Genomic DNA, 23,051 nt, shown 5'->3' on the forward strand with positions numbered 1-23,051 from the left:
TGTGCATTTGTGCCCTTTTTCCTGTAGTATTTGTTCAGCTTTTCGTCAGCCACATTACGGTTTAAAAAACACAGGAACATGTTGGTGTAAACAAACGGAACTTAATAACAGTGATCTCGGAATAAATTCCCAATATTTTTCACTATCACTACAGACATTCTAAATGAAAAGTTATACTTTATACTTTTCAATATTGTTCCCTACATAAAACTTTGTCCTGTACTGTGGCCCCACCTTACATTACCCCCACCCCCACCCCCGGTGGCCATGTTTTGAAGAAATTATAACCTGTACTACCTGAAGATGCTTCCACATTTTTAATATGACTAATTATGGCTTTGCTGTTCTTGGGAAGATTTTTCCTACATAATTATCTTCATTTTGTGGTAGTTGGGGTTTTACTTTTACTTTTATTTCTGGATTTCGATCCCGATGTAAATTATTCACCCGTTGTATTTGACCACGCCCACTTTATCTTTTAGCCAATAACTTTAATGACAGTTTCTATTGTCTAATTTGCTATATAAAGCCATGCAGCTTACTATTCGTCGAAGCGAGACAGCTGGCCTTGCTAGCTACTCTTCTCCTTCCATTATTCCTAGTTTGGAATTACGTTTTGTTCGTTTACTTTGTCCCTTTTTACTTACTAAATTATTACATTACCTTTGGGTTGGGAGATTTCTTGATAGATTCCAGGCTAAGTTCTAGGCTTTTGGAGTGTGTATTTGTCACATTCATACTGGTAATCAATTTGTAAAGTGTTATTTATCTTATTTTCATTTCAATTGAATTTATTTTCAAGTTTAAAATCATAGTGTAGTTGGGTCGTTTCGAAGTCGCCACTATTAAAATAAAATAAAACAAACACAACGCGAAGTACAGACTATACGAACGCCAGACCTGCTACAATTTAAAAATTTCATCCCCTATTGTAGCCCCACCCTACCACCCCTGAAGACCATGATTTGAATAAATTTGAATCTTTTATTATATCGGGAAGCTTCACCCAAGTTTTGTCTTTTCTGGCATAGTGGTTCTTGAGATGATCTTTTAATTCTTCTATTTTCTGCCTTTTCTTGATTATCTCCCCTTGCCATGAATACTATGTGCAAGTTTGGCTGAAATTGACCCAATGGTTCTGGAGAAGAAGATGAAATTGTGAAAGTTTACAATGCTAACAGAGACCGACTTTAATCAGAAAAACTTGTAGGGCTCAAGTGAGCTAAATAGTTTACAGGCAACAGGATTTGGAGTCTGGAAACTTGCAATATGCCCTAGCTGGGACTCTTTTGAACACATAGAAATGTTTTGATTTTGACAACAAATGTCTGACAAACTATTGTGAATATGTGTAAGGCGAGCTAGGGTATGGTAATGTAAGCTTAAGGTTAACATACTTGATCATAACATCTCAAGATCTTATGATTTTGTCAACTCTAAAAATACTTAATTGCCTTGTAAAAAGTTAAAAACGCATTATCATGAAAGACAATTTTATTTAATCTTCATAATGTAAAATTTTAACAACTCCCAGTAATTTTTTATAAACAAGAAGAAGACAAAGTCTTTTTGCAAAACATTTTCACATTTGCTGTTGACAAAGTGAAAGAATGAAGTTAAATACTAACAATAATGTGTATAAAACAGTGGCACTAAATATTATACTATAATAGCCAATTTTAGTAAGCTAAGATAGTTCACATATCATATATCAATCTCTTTAAAATGATATCCACAAAAAAATTCGAATGATTATAATCAGTAACCACAAAGTCATTTCTATCCAATACACAGATCTGCAGCATGCTCTATAATTGGTGTCAAGTTTAATTACAGTGTTTATAATCCAGTTTTGTCAATATTGAATTTCTCTTTATTTAACACACTATATGACATGATCTTTGTGATAGAAAGAACCATTGTTAAAAATTGCAATTCCATTTGCTCTATGCCACGACATACACTACTAAAATCAAACTTTCATAATGCATAAGTATACTCAGGGAAGTTGTCTTTGATCAAAGAATATTCAATATGTATTGAAAATTAAAGCATCAAGTTAAAAAAAAAACCCAAATATTTAGGTCTCCTACTATGTTTGTAACCAAAGATAATTAAAGAAATTTCATTCAAATAAAAATGTTACATTTTGAATTTTCATGTGGTTCTACATTACAGTGCAATAAAACATGGCAAGAACTGAACCATCATTGTTATCTTAAGGTTTGACACCAAGTCTGATTATGGCAACATTTGTAAACTTGAAATGTTTCAAAGCAATTTAAACACAAGTACAATAAAAAAAACAGTGTGTATTGTTCTGTGGAAATTAAATATTTGTGTTGTAGTTTAAAAAAAAAAAAAAAGAGAAGACAAAGTGGTTTAATTTCACAATCTCGGACATATATACCCATATTAACTGACCTTTATTCAATGTATCTATAATTAACAACTTATTCTGTACAATTCAAAATATTTGCCAAAGATATTAATTTAAATTGTTTTGTTATCCACCTGTATCTTTGAACTTTAGATTTGATAAGGGTCAAGGTCATAATGTGTATATACACTGTTGGGTCGTATGTAATCCACTTATTTGGTTACAAGGTATGGACTGTCATAAACAGAAAGAGAATTGTTTACTTCGTTTAAAATTTAAAAAAAATACCTGGTCCATACAACAAGTAAATGAAACACAAAAGATCTCTGTATCCCAGAACTCCTTGTTTACTAGGGTATAATTATAAAACAAAATCTCGGCATGCATTTATACAATAAATTCAAAACAAAGCAAAATTATTTAAAAAAATGTGCACTACAAACGTATATGTAAAAACTAATCTCTTTCTGTTAAATGATGCGCAGTTCTAAAATGCAGTCATAAACACCTCCCAAAATATCCCTTGCTTATATGCAAAGCAGATAAAACCTAATCTACAATATCAATATGTATTGTACTTTTTTTCAATCATTAAAACTACAGACAAAAACCTTTTACATGATATCAATCTCATATCATTAGAAATATTTGCAAAATGTCCGTTGAAAATTGAAAAAAATCTGTTTACAATGAAATTGTCCCCCACGAAAGGAATTGATTCTAGAATGCTCCAAACCAGCATGACTGTGTATTCAGTCTTAAAGCTTGCATGTCTGGCCAATATGTACATGTCACTTTCTTCCAGAGCTAGGTTTCAAAAAAATTTTTTGGATACTTTTATATTTTAAATATGTACCTGCACCTAAAGAAATAGTTCTCATTTTGAAAACTCATACATGTAATTGTAATATATGCAATTTATTATTTATGGTGCACCAAATGAACAAACTCAAATAATTGAAGATATATTATTATTTGAAAACATCATCAATTCATTCAATATGCTCAACCATTCCGCTAAAGATCTATTCAAATAATTAATCATACCTTAAATTCTGAATTATTGTGTGCATAAATTTAATTGTTGGTCTGCTTAAATTGATGCGTGCTATTGTCAATTCAATCAAATGAAGCAATAATTAAATTAATGCATGCATCAATTCAATTAATAATTAATTTATTGCTCTATATTCAATTGAAGTATAGAGAACATCAAATCATTTATTATCAAGCTTTAAACTGATTTTTGTGAGCAACAATTCGATTGATGGACGCAATAATTAAACCGATGAATGCATCAATTCAATATGCAATTTCCGAGATATCAGCTCTTCTGTGATGGAGGTATATTCAGTTTTCTGTTGAACGCTTGGGTAGGTACAAAATGTATACATAAAATATATATCATTGGCTGGTTATGTAGATAATGATGAAAGCGTAAATTTTGTTTATACATGTATCAGCTGTTAGTATATATTAAACTGACCATATCAAGAAAAATGTGTTTGAATGAGACCATTCAATTAAATATGAAATTATTATTTATTTCCTCTTCTAGACGAGTGATAGTTTGCGTCTCAACATGCGTAAGAGTTCAACAAAGGGAAATAACTATAGGACAACCCGGAAATTGCGTATTGATGAGAGCATGCAGTAATTGATTTATTGCATGCAATTATGAATTAATGATATCTTCAATTTATTAATGATATCCTCGGTTATTTGAGTTTATTGTTAATTCATTAAATTGGCACTCCATAATTATCAATACTAAAAATGACAAAAAACAATTGCATGTATTCATCAAATTATTAAAACAATAATTTGATGTTCATCATTGACAAGAGGCAAAATTACAGTTGGTTTTTACTAAAGAAAAATATGTACAGTACATACATACATATATCAACAATCTTTACAGTTAAAAATGAAACCATGAGGCAAGCACTGAGGGAGAGAAAAAAAAAACCCTCTTATTCCAGATACTCAAAACTATTGATAACAAATGCACTGGCAGTGGAAGGACAATAAATAATATGAATATTCTTATGATATTCACAAGATAAATCCTTCACTTATAGAAAACTAAAACACTGTGAATTCGTCTCCATGTGTTCTTCTTTCACACGTCCAATGTATTGCTGTTTTGTATTTTATGTAAATGCTGTCAAACTGTGTCATCTGAAAATCAAATCTTAATTTTAATTAAAGCTTTTCAAAGTAAAAAGCATAAGCAATAATAAAATAATTCCTTAATAAACCATTGACTTAATATTTATGTTAAAATACCCCGGGTAGAAAGGGGAATACCTGTAAAATGCGAAACAAAATTAACATACTGAAACAATCCACCGAAATGAAATAAATCAAAATGAAATAAAACGCAATTACATATGTACATACAAAATAGATTGTATTACCGTCCTCTTGCATTATGATAATTAACAAGAGGCCCAAGGGCCTAGAATCGCTCTTCTGATAAATTTTACAACCCCACCATTTCTATTCTTAGCCTCTTAGTATTCTAAATCTTTAGTTAAATCCTAAGAATTCCAAAAAAAGTAGGTCAATGTGACCTACTTTTTGGTTTACATATTTTGAGAACCCAAGAAATATCATCTGACAAAGTTTGATAATTTTAAGCCAATTAGTATCTGAATATTGAAATATAGCTGTCAAATTCCAATCGTAGGTCATGGTGACCTACTTTTTGGTCAGCGAACTCCGAACATGCAAGACCCATCAACTGACAAAGTTTGATGACTGTAGGTCAAATAGTATCTGAAATATATAAATATAGCTGTCAAATTCCAAAAGTAGGTCAAGGTGACCTACTTTTTCGTCAACACCCTTCAAACATGCAAGACCCAACAACTGACAAAGTTTGATGACTGTAGGTCAAATAGTATCTGAATTATATAAATATAGCCGTCCAATTCCAAAAGTAGGTCAAGGTGACCTACTTTTTGGTCGACACACTCCGTTGACTCAAGATGCATCGACTGTCAAAGTTTGATGATTGTTGGTCAATTAGTGACTGAAATATATAAATATAACTGTCAAATGCCAAAAGTAGGTCACAGTGACCTACTTTTTGGTCGATACACTCCGAAGACTCAAGATGCATCAACTGACAAAGTTTGATGATTGTAGGTCAAATAGTGTCTGAAATATAGTAATTTAGCTGTCAAATACCAAAAGTAGGTCACGGTGACCTACTTTTTGGTCGACACAAACCAAAGACTGAAGACGCATCAACTGACAAAGTTTGATGATCCTAGGTTTTACAGTGCCCAAAATATGCATCTAAAATTGAAAATGTGAAATTAGAATATCTGCAAAATTCAAAAAGTAGGTCACTGTGACCTACTTTTTTTATAAATATGTTTCAAGGCCTCAAGATGCATCAACTTACAAGATTTGATGATTCTAAACCTCTCGGTATTTGAAGTAACAACTTAAAATATATCTATAAATGATAAGCCATAAAATTCAGAAAGTAGGTCACGGTGACCTATTTTTCAGTTGACGCATTTCAAGGTCCCATGATCCACCAACTGACAAGTTTTGATGATCATAGGCTTCAAAGTGTCCAAGATATGCATCAAAATTAATTTTAAAATAAATACCTGCAAAATTCAAAAAGTAGGTCACCATGACCTACTTTTGAGACAACTTGACATAAGGTCCTAAGATGCATCAACTGTCAAAATTTGATGATCCTAGTCCTTATAATGACTAAAATATCTAAGATTTAAGGAATTTACAGCGAATTACAAAAGACCGGTTGAGTTTTCAATTGCCTGCTGGATTGATCAATAGACTTTACAATTTGGTCATCCAAGAATCACATTTGGTCTGAATTTAGGTCACAAAGTTAGTCAAGCGTAAATTGTTTTTACAGGTAAATCTGAGTTGATTTCAGTGTCTTTTGCAGCTATTTCCCTAGGATTTTTTTTTCAAAGTGAACATCAATTAAATCAAATTGAATATATTTCTCTCTCAGTTATTCATTTGATTACTTTACATGTTTAATTAAAGGTGCACACACACACACTCTCTCTCTAATTTGAAACATTATTTCAAGTGTTTTTAAATCAATAGATTTGGAATAAAATCAAATTTGATTATATTTTTCTTTCAAAAATACTTTTGATTACTTTAAGTAAAGAAAAGGGTGCCTTCTCTCTCTCTCTCTCTCTCTCTCTCTCTCTCAAATACAATTGTACCATTCATCTGTTTGTCAATCTATATTTGAGGTCATTCCATTCATATCACACAAAGAAAACTTCCAGAAAACTCTTCTATTGTTACTGTTTCTGACCAATAGGATTCTTGTTATTATAGCTAACCATTTAAGTTCAGTCTTTTTATTCTATTTATAGTTTTTAGGGTTGGTTAGTGCACATCTTCCTTTGGGAATTTTACAACACCTATTCAGCTTATAACCATGATAAAAATAAGATGGAAAGATATTTTAACAAAGAAATTATTAACTTATACAATTAGAGAAATTCTTTTTCCTGAAATAATCAGTAAAACTGAAGTGTTAAATTATCTTATTTATGGAGTTGTCACTCACACTGAGAAAAAAAAGTTGTCAATTCTTTGTCATACCTGAGTAACTTTGTGACCTAAATTCTTACCAAATGTGATACTTTGCTGACCAAATTGTTGATCAATCCAGCAGGCAATTGAAAACTCAACCGGTCTTTTGTAATTTGCTGTAAAAATTTTTTTAATTTAGGTCAACTTTGAAGTGACCTTGAGACCACGTCCTTTGCCCCAGGGTAATGCCTTGAACAATTTTTAATCTACAACATATCCTCATCCTTATGTGTAAGTTTGGTGATAATCTGCCCTGTGGTTCTTGAGAAGAAGATTTTTTAGCAACCACTACTTTTGTTTGTATTTTCCTGATTATCTCCCCTTGTTAAAGGGTCACATCCCTCTATTTAGTATGTATGAAAGCCCTTGGGCCAATGATACCCTGTAACAAATTTGAAAAAAATTGGCCAAGGGGTTCTTGAGTTATAGCCCTTTTTCTAAAAAGTTTACGCACACCGCACAAATGGCCATAGGCATTAGCTCTTTGAGCCTTTGGCTCAGAAGAGCTAAAAATAGTAATATGGACAAGCATCTCAGGCCCCTGTGAAAGTTGCCACATATAAATGAAATTCACCTCCCCTTTGATGTCGTCTAGCTTTTTGGTTGACTGATACATTTTTAAACAGTCCATCGGTTGGCATCAAACATTGTTTGAAGAAGCTGGTGTTCGAGAATGCAAGATCACCTTGTAACATCTTATTTTTTCTCTAACTGCTGAGGTGGTCTTCGGTGGGTTTCGTTTCGATAAGTTTCATTTTGGTAGATTTCATTTAATTTTGTTTCGTTGCGATTTCTTTTCCCATTTTACAGGTACCAGAGTAGAAAATAGTATAACAAAAGTATTTTGAAAGTAAATGGTTATCAAGGAAATATTTAATTATTTTTTATTCAAGTGCTTCAATGGTGAAAAAAAAAGAGATTAAATTTGTTACCACAGAGGCCTACAGGCTACAATGCTCACTTCATCTTGCTCATACATGTACATGGCTATAGGACTGATAACAGCCATAACTACAGGAATAACTTAAGTATATACATTTGTTGTTCAGGAGGTGCCAGGATACACAGAACAAATGATACATTTAGCAAGAAGTCATAAATTTTCTGTGTACAATATGTCACAAATACAGACATTTCCCACCAATTTCTTTAAGATAGCCAAAACTTCCCTTTATTCTTTGCTGCTTGGCTTTAGAAAGAACAGGCTGCATGCATTGACCACAACCAAATTACTATATATGCTAATGTTGCATATATATATGTACATGTAGAAATGAGTTTTTGGTTCATACGTGGTACCAAAATTTCTACCAAAAAAATTGCCTTTAATGTTGACATTTTTACTATTTTCAAGGAAAACATATAAGGTCACCAACGTAACACCACATTTCTTGCAAATAGGAATCTGGTAAAAATGAATTTTCATGTTGTTTCACGTAAGTATTTCAACATGGAAATTACTAAATTTCAGAGAAATCAAAATATGTGTAATATTTAGAGCCGCTATCACATAATTCTACTTCCAAGGTAGGTCACATTTTGGTGGAAGCGTAGTAATACCACTAAGGAGTACAGGTCGTCGGGTTGTAATTTTGTTGTAGTTCTGGCATGGCTTTGTTTACATCTTACAGTCATTGTTATTGGCACATATGATAACCGTTAAATGAATTTATCATGCATCTGATGTTAAATATGTGGAATATTGATTCATAATATACTTGGTAATTATTATGTCGATTCTGCACTGTGCGATACAGATGATATGTCACAATAGCCGATCAACAACCGGACCGTAAACCCATATCACATATCAGACCGGCGTGCTAAAATGCATATCAATTCGGAAAGTACGTATTTGCTCATAGCAATCAACATATCAAAGTTTTAACCACGGTAAATCAATGTATCAAAGTATTTACTGCAGTAAAGCAATTAACATATGAGAGTTTTTACCGGAGTTGATTATAATGTAGCAAAGTTTTTACCATAGTAAATCAATTCCAAAATGAGGCCACAGTGACCTACATGTATTTGGGGTCACGGCAAAATTTTCCCCCCAATATATATCATCTCTACACAATTTGTACATATGTGTAACCATGATATTAATATAGTTGTGATGGACTCTGCTGCAATAGCAATTTCAATTCTAAATATTGAAGAAAATGTGGCAAACTTCTGGCACACTGTTTCAATTCTATACATCTTAAATTGTGGTGAACTGCTGGCACTTTGTGTGTCGCTAGTGACAGACTGCGTGTTGCTATCTGCATTATATCTGCTCAATTCTAGCAAGGAGCTCTGGCACACAGATTTTTTAGCAGCAATTGAAATTATGCATGAGCCCACAAAATCAACAGATGCATGTTTAACATACTATTAACTTTTTCACTTACTTAGCACTGTGGTATTGATACCAGTGTATCCTACCTACAGTGTACAATTATTTCAGGCCTACTCAGGGAAACAGTCAAAACTATTGTCCCAAGGAAGTGGCAATGACCCGTAAAACTGTGGTCATAGGCCAAGGACAACAGTTTCCCGGTTCTTCATCGAGTAGCAATATACGTGAGCGGTTCAAAGGATCTAATTTTTATTAGATTGGGAAATATTAAAACTGGCAATTACTCATTTCATAAATTTCATATGCCATATATAAGCACTCGTTCAAGATCCTTTATATAGTACCTGGTCTGAATGCTGCTAGCCTAGCCTGTTGTTTCAATAACTGTTGAGTGTGGTGGAAAACATCAATCAATCAATAACAATGCCTTCATGTGTAAAATGATTCCCTTGTTCATATAAGTCAGTCTGTGTCATCACCAATAAAATCAGTAAGTGATTAGGGTATTGAAAAGATAAATAATTATGTAAATATTGTCAATGTTAGGATCTCATACATGATTATTTTATTACAAGTTTGTAAAAAGAAATTTATATAGTATTGGTAGAAAACTTAACAACTTAGTACATTGTAATCTATTAGGTATCTATATGCACCATTATAGCAACAAAACCAAAAATTTAGAATATTGGATCAATTAAGTTCTTGCATATCTACTTATGACAGTGTCAGGCTTATCATGAGGAAATGCTAGCTATCTTGCAATGTCAGCTGAGTTTTAAATGAGAAGGAACTGATTTATTTCAGATTAAATTATTTATCATGGCATGAAAAATTTCAAAATATCAACACATACATGTACAATGAATGATTCATCACTGAATAAAATAATAATGTGGGAGATCATAACATTTACAATATTTATGCTATTTAAAAAAGCAATTGTAGGTGTTTATATTTAACCAAACTGTATCAAAAATATACATGTAAACGTGTTTTTTATCTGCATCTCATTGTTAATTTTTTGCATATACATTGTAACCAAGTATATCGAGTTATACATAATATTGTTTAAATATCAAATGAGATGAAATCGTTATTCATTTTATTCTGAACGTCAAAAACAATATGTTGAAGGTATGTGTTACCATTAGGGCCTATGCAAGGAACCCAGGAATGAAGACCCTGTGAGCTCCTGGATTCTTGAGATTTTGTTGGGCAGGAATTAAGTCTTCAAAGTATAGATCAATCTTTTTTTTTTTTTTTTTTACTATTTCTTGACATCATTATAATGGTCAGAATTAATACAAGAGGCCCATGGGCCACATCGCTCACATGAGTTACCTTGGTCCATATCAGAAGACTTTCTATATATCTTTGCATGTAAAACCTTAGTCCTTATTATGGCAATTTCATAATTATTGTACAGAATCATAATCAAATCAGGACCCCAATTTTTACCTTAAGAGATCAAGAATTTTGACAAAAATGTGGGAGATCAAGAGGAAATTGGCATAGTTATATTGAAAAAAAAATTGGGACTGGGACTTCATTTCAAGAGATCAAGAACTTTGAAAAATTGAGTTGAAAAAGCTGAAAAATTGAAGTTTGGGCCATTTCAAGTGACCTGTACTATTTCATTATAATCTACATTTGACAAACTAATGTCAACAAGAGGTACTGTGAGCAATGCTCACTAAGAATACCCCCCGCTTACCCCAATCTCCCAAAGGGTGTTGGTAATAGGTATAAACTACCTCTTTTCTGAGTGTAAAAAACAAATGGCATGACAAACCGAACCATATTGCTACTTCGATGTCCAGTGCGCGTGACCTTTGACCTTTTGACCCCAAAATCGATAGGGAACATCTTCATCCCATGGGTAGTCCATATGTATGATATGGTGACTGTAGGTGGAAAGGATAACGCTTTAGAGCCCGGAAACCATATTGCTACTTCGATGTCCAGTGCGCTTGACCTTTGGACCCCAAAATCAATAGGGAACATCTTCATCCCATGGGTAGTCCATATGTATGATATGGTGACTGTAGGTGGAAAGGATAAGGCTTTAGAGCCCGGAAACCATATTGCTACTTCGATGTCCAGTGCGCTTGACCTTTGACCTTTTGACCCCAAAATCGATAGGGAACATCTTCATCCCATGGGTAGTCCATATGTATGATATGGTGACGGTAGGTGGAAAGGATAACGCTTTAGAGCCCGGAAACCATATTGCTTCTTCGATGTCCAGTGCGCTTGACCTTTGACCTTTTGACCCCAAAATCGATAGGGAACATCTTCATCCCATGGGTAGTCCATATGTATGATATGGTGACGGTAGGTGGAAAGGATAATGCTTTAGAGTCCGGAAACCATTGCGTCTACAGACGGACGGACGGACGGACAGACAGACGGACAACCCGATTCCAGTATACCCCACCCACAACTTGTTGCGGGGGGTATAACAAGAGTACCACAAACAGTACATCATACCCCCGTAGGACAGCGATGACAAAATCTCAGTGAAATATCTGTATCCATAATGAGAAAAGTACATGAAACTATCTGACCTGCTTTTAACCCTAAAGTAGGTCAAGGTGCACCAATTAAGCTTAAATGCAAACTGAATCTGTATTTCTCTGAGTGGAAAGTTGTGACTACAATTCAGGGCAATATCTGTATCCATAATGAAAAAAAAATCTGGAAAACTTTTAGCCTAAAGTAGGTCACGGTGCACAAATCCAGCTGAAATGCAAATTCACTCTTATATTTCTTGAGGGAGAAAATGTGACCAAATCTCAATCTTGTACATGCATTTATTATGGTAAAAAATCTGGAAAACACGACCTTGGATGGACAGCCATCGATCCCGATGTACAGACATTGCCATAACATATGTCTCGTCTAACGATGGCCATATAAGAATGTGAAAATTAAGTAAACAGCCCGAGACATCTATGACAAAGTCAATCAGAAATGTGAACTTAAAATAAATTCTATGGTACAACTCTCCTGGAAATGTAATGGCTTTACTTTAACCAGTTTACATGTGTGTATAGTTATGAAAATAATATTCATCAGCAAGGAGCATAAAGCATATACATGTATGACTGATAAATTCCTTCAGTTTATATATATATATTATTACTACAGTAACTTGATCCGAAGAGTCGGATCACGTAGAGTTGACAGGCGTGGATCATCAGATCACACGAGACGCGAAGTTTATATGTATTGATATCTCCTACTCACCATGATACCACCATCTTGTTTTCTTAGGATTTTTGCTGCAGGTTTTAACATAAAAAGAGTCATCTGGGGGTCTTTTCTGTGAAAACAAAGCAACATCTTTCATGCAAAACTCTTAGACTAATAGGAGTTCAGATATATATCATATGTTAGAACACATACTTAGTAATGGAAATTTTGAGTAGAATCTAAAATGGTATACCGTATAGCCTTTTTCAAGTTTTGTACATTTTCTCCCATATTTGTTAAATTTTCTCTAAGAGTTAGGGGATTTGTAACAGAAAGGTATAACGCCTTAGGTAGAGGAAGGATCAGTACATGTTACAGAGATTAAGGCACATCTGGAGATGGCCCTGGCAGCCAATCTGGAGTGCTAGACAATTCATGATTCAGATTGGAGTGATGGACAATTCATGATTCAGATTGGAGTGCTAGACAATTCATGATTCAGATTGGAGTGATGGACAATTCATGATTCAGATTGGAGTGCTAGACAATTCATGATTCAGATTGGAGTGCTAGACAATTCATGATTCAGATTGGAGTGATGGACAATTCATGATTCAGATTGAAGTGATGGACAATTCATGATTCAGATTGGAGTGATGGACAATTCATGATTCAGATTGGAGTGCTAGACAATTCATGATTCAGATTGGAGTGATGGACAATTTATGTTAGACATCCTGGAAAATTTCCGAGAACCATGCTAAAATGCTGGTCAGATAATTTATCATAGACATTCTGGACAATTAATAGTCATGTTGGAATGCTGGACAATTTATGATTAGAATGCTGAACAATTTATGTTAGCAATACTAAATTGCTGGACAATTCATGATAGCTATGCATGAATACTGGATAATTTCTGATAAGCATTCTTGAATATTGGGCAATTTATGATAACCATACTGGAAAATTTAAGTTACCTATGCTGGAATGAACAATTTATGATAGTCATGCTGAATTGCTGGACAATTCATGTAACTTGAATGATTTATGATAGCCATGTTGGAATGGTGGACAATTTGTCAGCTATGCTGGAATGCTGGGTAATTTATGACAGTCATGCTGGAAAATGTATGTTTGCCATGCTAGAAAGTTGGACAATTTATGATACTAGTAGTCATGCTGGAAATTAAACAATCTACAATATACATGTATAGCCATGCTGAAATGCTGGACAATTTTTGATAGGAATGCTGGAGATTAAAACAATCTACAAATAGTCATGCTGGACAATATATGATAACAATGCTGGAATGCTAGTCATGCCAGAAAATTTATGATAGCAAAGCTGGAATACTAGACAATTCATGATAGTCATACTGGAAATTTTTGATTTATACATTGCATCAGGATTTCAGTGACTGTATTCATTTATCACAGGAATTGGCAAAATTAGTTCAGGACAGTATAGTTAGAAAATTTGACTGGTAGACATGGGTCACATGGTTAAAGAATCTGACTGGTAAGACTGGGATAACATGGTTAAAGAATCTGACTGGTAAGACAGGGGTCACATGGCTAGAGAATGGCAGGGGTCATATGGTTAGAGAATCTGATTGGTAAGACAAGGGTCACATGGTTAGAAAATCTGACTGGTAAGACCAGGGTCATATGGTTAGAGAATGGAAGGGGTCACATGGTTAGAAAATGGCAGGGGTCACATGGTTAGAGAATCTGACTGGTAAGACCGGGGTTATATGGTTAGAGAATGGAAGGGGTCACATGGTTAGAGAATCTGACTGGTAAGACAGGGGTCACATGGTTAGAGAATCTGACTTGTAAGACAGGGGTCACATGGTTAGAGAATCTGACTGGTAAGACAGGGGTCACATGGTTAGAGAATCTGATTGGTAAGACAGGGGTCACATGACTAGAGAATCTCACTGGTAAAACAGGGGTCATATGGTTAGAGAATCTGATTGGTAAGACAAAGGTCACATGGTTATAGAGAATCTGACTGGTAAGACTGGGGTCATATGGTTAGAGAATGGCAGGGGTCACATGGTTAGAGAATGACAGGGGTCACATGGTTAGAGAATCTGATTGGTAAAACTGGGGTCATATGGTTAGAGAATGGCAGGGGTCACATGTTTAGAGAATCTGACTGGTAAGGCAAAGTCTTATGCCTGATTTCTGTTCCAGCCATAATGCTAAAATATCAGTATATTAACATGCTTATTTCTGGAGAGCAGGGTTGGAGAAGGTATGCATACTCTGCCAAATGTTCTCTAAATCTTGCATTTTATTTTCCAATGCACATATAATAACAAGGTTAATCTATCTGTAGTTATTGAAATGTTACTTGGTGCCCTGTACAAAAGGATATAATACCTAACAAAACAGGAAGTTTTCTAAGTTTTAAGTTCAAATCAAAACAATCCCGAATGTTGTGCTAAGAATCAGTAGAACTGTTATGAATTACATAGCATATCTTTAAATGAATAAATAACGACTCAAATATTTACCTTTTCTTTACAGCTAGATAACATACTGACTATGCTTAAACAGACAGACTGGACAGATAGGGCTGGGGACCAATCATCTGTTAGAATGGACAGACATATATGGCCATTACTGTACACATGTGGATGTAGTGGTATGTTTCCACCGATGAACATTACCTGCAAAAGAAACACAATAAACACAATGTAATACACAACATGTGTAAAAATTAATGTAATACACAACAGGTGTAAAAATAACGAGCTTATATCGGTCAGGTTGAAAATGGTTGCTTCTTTCTTTTTGGAAGTTGACATAACTAATTTATCTTGTCTGACGCAAAAGACAGGATAAAGAACAGTGATCAATCTCATAAATCCCACAAAGAATTCAAAATTAAGATTAGGGCAAACATGGCCCTCTGGACACACCAGAGATAAGATCTGACTTGGATTTCTTGAAAAAATCTCAAACTTAAGTTTGAGTTTTCTATTGTTTGAGCAGTCAAATTTGAGTAAGATCTCAGACTTAAGTCTAAGTTTCGATTTGAGTTTATTTTAAGGAAACTGCTGATGATCTTGTCATACCCGCCATGAGCTCTATATCTTGTTCAGGCAAACAGAGCAATCTTTAGTCAAAACCAGTACATAGAGAACAGCCTAACTATTAGTATAAAACATTCAACAGCATTTGACAGGTTATATTGGCAAATTTAAATCATTATATCAAACAAAATTTAATATAATCTAATATGTAATGAAAAACTTATTTGGCGAATCCTACCTTCTGTCACAGAGTAGTACCTGGGCATTTAAAGTGCAAGCTTTTAAGGCTCAATAAATGCCTGTGTACCCTGTATATAATCTACAGGAACAAGATGTGTTTGTGAAACACAAATGCCCCTGATAATGGCCAATTCTGAAGATGGCCAAGGTCACAAGGGCAAATATCTTGGTACCAGTAGAAAGATCTTGTCAAAAGAAATGCTCATGTACAACATTAAAGCTCTAATATTTACCATTTAGAAGTTAAGACTAATGTAAAAAAAAAAATTAAAAGTAGGTCAAATGTCAAGGTCAAAAGGTTCAATACCAACGGAAAGGTCTTGTAACAAGGAATACTCATGTGAAATATCAAAGCTCTATCACTTACTGTTCAAAAGTTATTAGCAAGGTTAAAGTTTTCAAAAAGTAGGTCAAACTCCAAGGTCAAGGTCACGGGGTCAAAAATGTTGATATCCACGGAAAGGTCTGGTCACAAGGAATACTCATGTGAAATATCAAAGCTCTATCACTTACTGTTCAAAAGTTATTAGCAAGGTTAAAGTTTCAGACAGAATGACAGACAGGACAAAAACAATATGCCCCCCGATCTTCGATCTCGGGGGCATAAAAATATCAAATACTAAGTAACAAACTAGGCTAAACCCTGAAGAAACATGTCTATATCATGTAAAGACAGGGACTGAAATGACCTTGTGAAAGTCAAAACTCCTCTGTGCTGTGTTCTATATAACGCATATATATATGTCAATTAAATGATACCTTATAATTAAGTTACCAAATTTTATTACTTACTTGTGGAGAGTCAAATGGATATCTTGACCCAAATTTAAAAGCAAGCTGAAACTTTTCTCCTTCATACAATGTACCAGGGGCTCCATCCAAGTCAACAATCCATCTGCAAATCAAGGAAGCATGGACAACCAGACATCATTTATAATGAAAAGGATTAATGTTCACAAATTTTTGGTTATCATCTTGGCAATTGCATATTGTATACCGTAAACCAACATTTATTTGCAGTGACTTTATTTTGCGATTTATCAGTGATGAACTGGTTTGTGGCAACTAATTTTTTGCAACCGAAATTATCTTAAACATACATGAGACATGAAAGGACTGGATTGTGGCAAAAATATTCACAATGATAGGTTCTTGTGAACTTCTCGAAAATTTCTTGCACATGAATAAAAGCTGGTTTATATTATATATAGCAACTTTGTAGGTACACATGAATAGGTTTTGATGTTAGGATTTTCCTGTAGTGTTTGATATAATGTTTCCATAATAAACCACAGTTAAAAGAAATCATGAGGGCGAGTCAATAAGTAACCAGTCTAACTTATTTCCGGTTGAGATCCACCTCTTCTTTTTCAATGTAATTGCCCTCTAGTGTGATGCACTTAGACCAACGGTGTTCAAAAGCCATTAGCCCAGAACTGAAAAAGTCAGGGTCCTTTCCATTGACCCACCCCTCAACTGCCGTCACAACTTCTTTGTCAGACCGCAAATGACGTCTACGGATATCCTTTTTCAAATTTGGGAATAGGAAGAAGTCGCTAGGAGCTAGGTCTGGCGAATAGGTAGGATGTGGTATTAATTCATACCAGTTTCGCTTTACAGCATCCATTGCAACTTTGCAAGTGGGGACTCTCGCATTGTCCTGTTGCAGCAAAACACTTTAAGAGAGTTTACTTCAGCGTTTTTCATGGATGGCAGTTCTCAGCTGGTCTAGCAAGTTTGCATAGTACACTCCAGCTATTGTACTTCTCTTGGGTAAAAAGTCCAACATAATAATGCCTTTAACGTCCCAAAATACTGTGGCCATCACCTTGTCAGCAGATGGTTGCATCTTGAACTTCTTTGGCCTCAAGGACCCAGGCCCTATCCACTGACGACTCTTGAGCTTTATTCTCTGGCTCATAATAATGAACCCAAGTCTCATCTACAGTCACCAAACGCAAAAGAAAATCATCTTTTGACCTGAAATACTTCAACAAGGTGCTGCATACTGATGCTCTGGTTGCCATTTGCTCATCACTAAGGGATTTGGGGACCAAACAGGCTGTTAGCTTGCGCATACCTAAACAATCATGTAAGATTGTTGAAACGCTACCATATGAAATGCCTAATGCCTGCGCTATTTCTTCCACCTGAATTCGCCTATCAGAGTATACCAGATCCCAAACTTTCTTACACATTTCTTCATCGGTGGCATCCAGTGGGCGTCCAGGCCTGGCTTCATCTACTAAAGACGTTCTACTGCGTTTGAATTCCCCTACCCAGAATTTAACCTGAGCATAAGATGGTGCAAAAGACCCATAAACATCAGCTATCTCGCTGTGTATTTGCTTGCCCGTTTTACCTTTTAAATACAAGTACCGAATTATAGCATGGTACTCAACTTTAGATGTAAAGCATGCCTTTCCATCACTAGCCATGTTTGACATTCAATGTCTTATTAAAGAATGACTCGATACGCATGCAATTTTGTATACATGTTTAAAACATGTATTGAAACAAGGCATGAAAATCGTTACTGTCTCAGTGAATTGGAAATGGGATAGGCTGGTTACTTATTGACTCTCCCTCGTACTATGTGTATGTATATGATTATTACTATGTGTATGTATATGATTATTCAATAATATACATGTGTATGCAATGATTATACTGTATGTGTGAGAATTTACTTACTCTGAGAGATTTCTATATATACTTTGAGAATCCACCTTCACACCATGGGGAGGGTCCTTAAGCAAAGCTTGTAGTTCCTTTTGCAATCTTTTCTATTCAATAAAATGAGAGACAAGTGAAAATCTCACATACTAGCAGGTACAAGACTTGAAAGCTTATTGGTGGAACATGCTGATGCAAGTGTCTGGAGGTTCCCTGTTTTAAATGTCAGTTGGATTATCTAAGTTTATTTGAAACTATACTTAATTATATATCATATGCCTTATTCAAAATGTTAAGATCAGAGTAAAGAGGACAAATAACAGTGAATTTTTGTTACAATTGATGAGCAAGAGGCCCATGGGTCACATCGCTAAACTGAACAACAGTTTCTAGCAATGGCTAAAAATTCATTAATTATCAAACTTAATCATCAAACTTGACTACAAATTTAATAATCATTATATGCCCTTGTAGACAGGTGTGGCCTTTCATATTAACAAATTGCTTTGTGCCAAGTTTGGTTCCCTATACATTCGTATGTAAAACTTTGATCCCCTATTGTGGGGCCCCAACCTCATCCAAGGGGTCATGATTTTTACAAACTTGAATCTTCACTTTGCCAGAAAGCTTTCACGTAAATTTCAGCTTTTTCGGCCCAGTGGTTCTTGAGAAGAAGATTTTTAAATGGCCTCACCCTATTTTTGTTTCTGTGATTATCTCCCCTATGATAGGGGCATGGCCCTTCATTTCAACAAACTTGAATCCCCTTCACCTAAGGATGATTTGTATAAAGTTTAATCAGGAAGCTTCAACTTAAATCTTTACTCTTATGGCTCAGGGGTTCTTGAGAAGAAGATTTTTAAATGACCACCACCTTATTTTTGCATTTTTGTGATTATCTCCCCTTTGAAGGGGCATGATTCTTCATTTGAACAAACGTGAATCCCCTTTACCCAAGGATGCTTCGTGCCAAGTTTGGTTGAAATTGGCCTAGTAGAAGAAGATGAAAATGTGAAAAGTTTATAATGACGCTGCCAACATACAAGAGACAAATTTCTATCAGAAAAGCTCACTTGAGTCTTCGGCTCAGGTGAGCTAATAAAAAAACCCATCTGATCAAGTTCAAAATGCTCATGATACAAGAATTATCATATTACAGCTACCTTTGATAAGATACAGTCACAAAATTGAACTATAAAATTACATCACAATATCATCCCCTGCAAACATTTAAGGGGTTATCTAGGAATCACCCCACCTATCCACCTCTTCTTTCATTTGTCTGTATGTCTCATTGTCTATGCAAATCATGAATCTTGATTTTAATCATTGTAACTTTGTGGCTGTTGAGAAGGAGATTTAAAGAATTTAATTATAAATTCTTAAACTTCAGACAACTCTTGTGGCTTCATCCACACTCAAAGGGCCATGATGTGAACAAACTTTAATCTATATCATATGTACATGACAATGCTAAAGCTGTTGTGATAAGTTATCAATAGGCCTGGTTCTTCATGCAAACTATACTAAGCCATCATTTTTCTCTATCTATTATAAGCAACTTCTTCCCCATTCACTTTCTCAATTGATTCTCATTGACAATTTCTCAAAAAGGTGCGTACATCTATTACAATGAACGTGCTGAATGCAAAGACCATTTGAAAAAAGATTATAAGTCGCCCTTGAAAATCAAATGCTTTACAAAAATTATAAAGTATTCCTTAAAGCTATGGTATAGTTGTATAGCAAAGTAACAATACCCATTCCCTTCTTCAGAGTATGAAATATATCATAAAAATGGTCACATGGGTTTTCATTACATTGCTAAATACAGTTGAACTTCAGTATCTTGGTCATCTATATCTTGAATACCATGGATATGTCAAAGTGAGTTGGAAGTCCCAACTACACTTTCTTTATGTACCGTAAAGTATCGAGTATTGTGCGCAGTTTTTTCCAGAATTTCTTAGCCAGAAAGTGGGGGGTGCGCACAATCCATGGGACTAAATATAAAATCCTTTTTTTACAGGTTTTAGTTCATGTCACCAGTGACGATTTTCGCTGTCATAGCTCTTGTCAGTTTGCTCTATGCAAAATACTGCCGGGTTTTAATCGCGTTATTTGTATGCTAATGCACGTATAGCAATTACAAGCACCTAGACTGAACATTTACATACTAAATTATTTTGAAAACAAGTGTTTGAAAACAAACTTCGTATTTTCTTGGTTGCCGCCGCCATATTTGTTTACCGGGTAAACTTGTGGTCGGCCCGGCTAATATAAACTAGTACCTATATGACAGTACGGCAGTGAATGGCCGCTAAGTAGGACTGAAAGAAAAGAAATAAATTCATTTTTCTTCGTAATTTGTTGTTTATTTAATATACGCTCCTGTTGAAGCTGTATTATTTTGGATTAATTTATGAAGAAAGGCAACTTGGAAAAATCGGTAGGTACAGTGTATATGCGTATACTCAGAAGTATCGGTAGTTACGGACACAAATAATGCGTGAATACAAATTTTTGAATTCATCCTGCGGAATTTAACCTTAATTTCTGAAATTTGCACACTCATTCTATCAATTTTTTTAATGCACACAATACATAGGACTAAGGTTTTTCCAGACATTTTTTTTTCAAAGTGGGGGGTGCGCATTGTACACAAGTGCGCACAATACTCGATACTTTACGGTATTCATTGTGTTCGAAATAACAAGGTTTAACTGTATCTAGAAAATAAAGGGTTTTGTCTATGGAATTCAGGGCTTGAAACTAACTTTTTATGTCACCAGTCCAAACGGACTTATAGGGTTTAATTTTGACCAGTCCGTAGAAAAATTAACCAGTCCATCAGGGTTTTCCAGATATAATTAAACATATTTTGTTGATGTTATTCAAATAAAATAATGGGATTTAACTTGATAAGCCTTGGACAATATTGCAACACTAATTCCTGTGCATGTCATTTTCTAACCTTTACTGAAAGTGAAACACATGCTTTATCTCAGTATGACTTCATTAATTCAGTTGATGTGCATGGAATATTTTCAGCTGGTTATAATGAATTTAGATTTAAAAACGTGTTGGATTGGTGAGTGCATGTTAGAATACATGGTGGGTTAGCTAAGTAACCAGAAACAAAATATATTATTTTGGCCACAGGGGCTCAGTTGTCAGATATTGAAGTTTTGTATTATTTGTTCCCGAATAATGTATAATAAAATCCACCACCGAAATCTGATTTTTTCGTGGTTGTGGATTATAGAGGGCAAAGCCCTCTCATGGCCCAAAGGGCTGTGAGAGTGGAGCTCTCCCTATAGGTAACACGTATATACATGTTTAAAGAGAAAATATAGAAAACAAATGAAAATTTAAACCATACCTATGGAACTTGAAAATTTTGGTCCAAATGGCGTTGATTGGAATACAAGCACGTGGACATGTATTTCTTCATTTTGAATCTGATCATCTACCCTAATTCATGTTGTTCTGAGATATGTTACATAAAATCCATAAAAAGCATGTAAGTCTTATTTTCTTAATCATATATAATCATTCCTTGATTATTGCAATTGTACCATGTCTCCTATGTTTGTAAATTTCCTAAACACCAATGCTGAATATGACGTCACAATGCAATGTTATATTTCCCGCGTTCAAGGAATAGGCAGATCAAATGCCCAAAGTTGGGATGCTTTGATAGAGCTCTGTTCTATTATGGATATAGAATCAGTTCTAATGCCAATACTTTTTGCTTGAAGACACCCTCAAACACGAGAATCAGTTCTAATGCCAATACTTTTTGCTTCGCCCTCAAACACGAGAATCAGTTCTAATGCCAATACTTTTTGCTTCGCCCTCAAACACGGTCACGCCGTAAGACATATTATAAATAAATTATTCGGGAACAAATAATACAAAACTTCAATATCTGAGGCCCTGTGGTCAACAACTAAGATTTGATGTCCAAAGGTCGGTGTAAGGTTATGTTCCTACTTAATCTTTACTCTTATTGGTCAAAAATATTAATGAGCTGCAATTAAGTTTTACAAACATTTGAAACATGTAGGTGAGAGGAAAGGATCGTGTATTTAGCAACGATTTCATTTCGTAACAACCTTCTGTATTCCTTATAATACACTATAGGGACGGTGAAATTAGTTCTACTTGAATATTTTTAGACGTGCCCCAGTGTCTTTTATGATTAAGAAGACGAAATGAATTTCTCTTCAATTATTTTTTGACATCCCCTATAGACCCCTTCCATTCTAGAAATGCTATCAAATAAGTATCCCGCAGCATTCACTGTCTTACTCTATTAAATATAGTTCCTTATATGAAAATATCATAATTTTTCAATATACCAAATGAATTAAACAAAAATATTGATATTTTGGCACAATCTGTCATTTACCTCCATTGAAGCCATGTTTTCTGTTTACATTTAGTTTCGAATACTGCTTTAAATTGTAAATTAAATAATCATTGATAAAATTAACACTAACTGGGCCTACTCAAGATCTTATGTATAAAAACACACGAAAATCTATTATATAAA

General features: G+C 34.5%; 1 protein-coding gene across 2 annotated transcripts; it reads right to left on the reverse strand.

Moving 5' to 3' along the window:
- Nucleotides 1-1,476: 1,476 nt before the first annotated feature.
- On the reverse strand, nt 1,477-23,014 carry LOC125668447 (ubiquitin-conjugating enzyme E2 W-like). 2 transcript variants are annotated; one of them, XR_007367614.2, is made up of 8 exons: nt 22,908-23,014; nt 18,512-18,603; nt 16,610-16,712; nt 15,056-15,211; nt 12,585-12,660; nt 10,481-10,563; nt 9,677-9,799; nt 1,477-4,561 (listed from the first exon to the last, which is right to left on the reverse strand). XR_007367614.2 is itself a non-coding variant. In XM_048902618.2 (6 exons), the coding sequence occupies exons 1-6, from the start codon at nt 22,920-22,922 to the stop codon at nt 4,548-4,550; spliced, it is 456 nt and encodes a 151-aa protein (XP_048758575.1). In that variant the 5' UTR covers nt 22,923-23,014; the 3' UTR covers nt 1,477-4,547. The 2 variants fall into 2 exon arrangements, 1 of the variants encoding a protein (XP_048758575.1); XM_048902618.2 differs by lacking the exons at nt 9,677-9,799; nt 10,481-10,563.
- Between the last annotated feature and the right edge of the window lie 37 nt (nt 23,015-23,051).

This window comes from Ostrea edulis, chromosome 4 (genome assembly GCF_947568905.1).
Source record: "Ostrea edulis chromosome 4, xbOstEdul1.1, whole genome shotgun sequence".
NCBI classification, from domain to species: domain Eukaryota; kingdom Metazoa; phylum Mollusca; class Bivalvia; order Ostreida; family Ostreidae; genus Ostrea; species Ostrea edulis.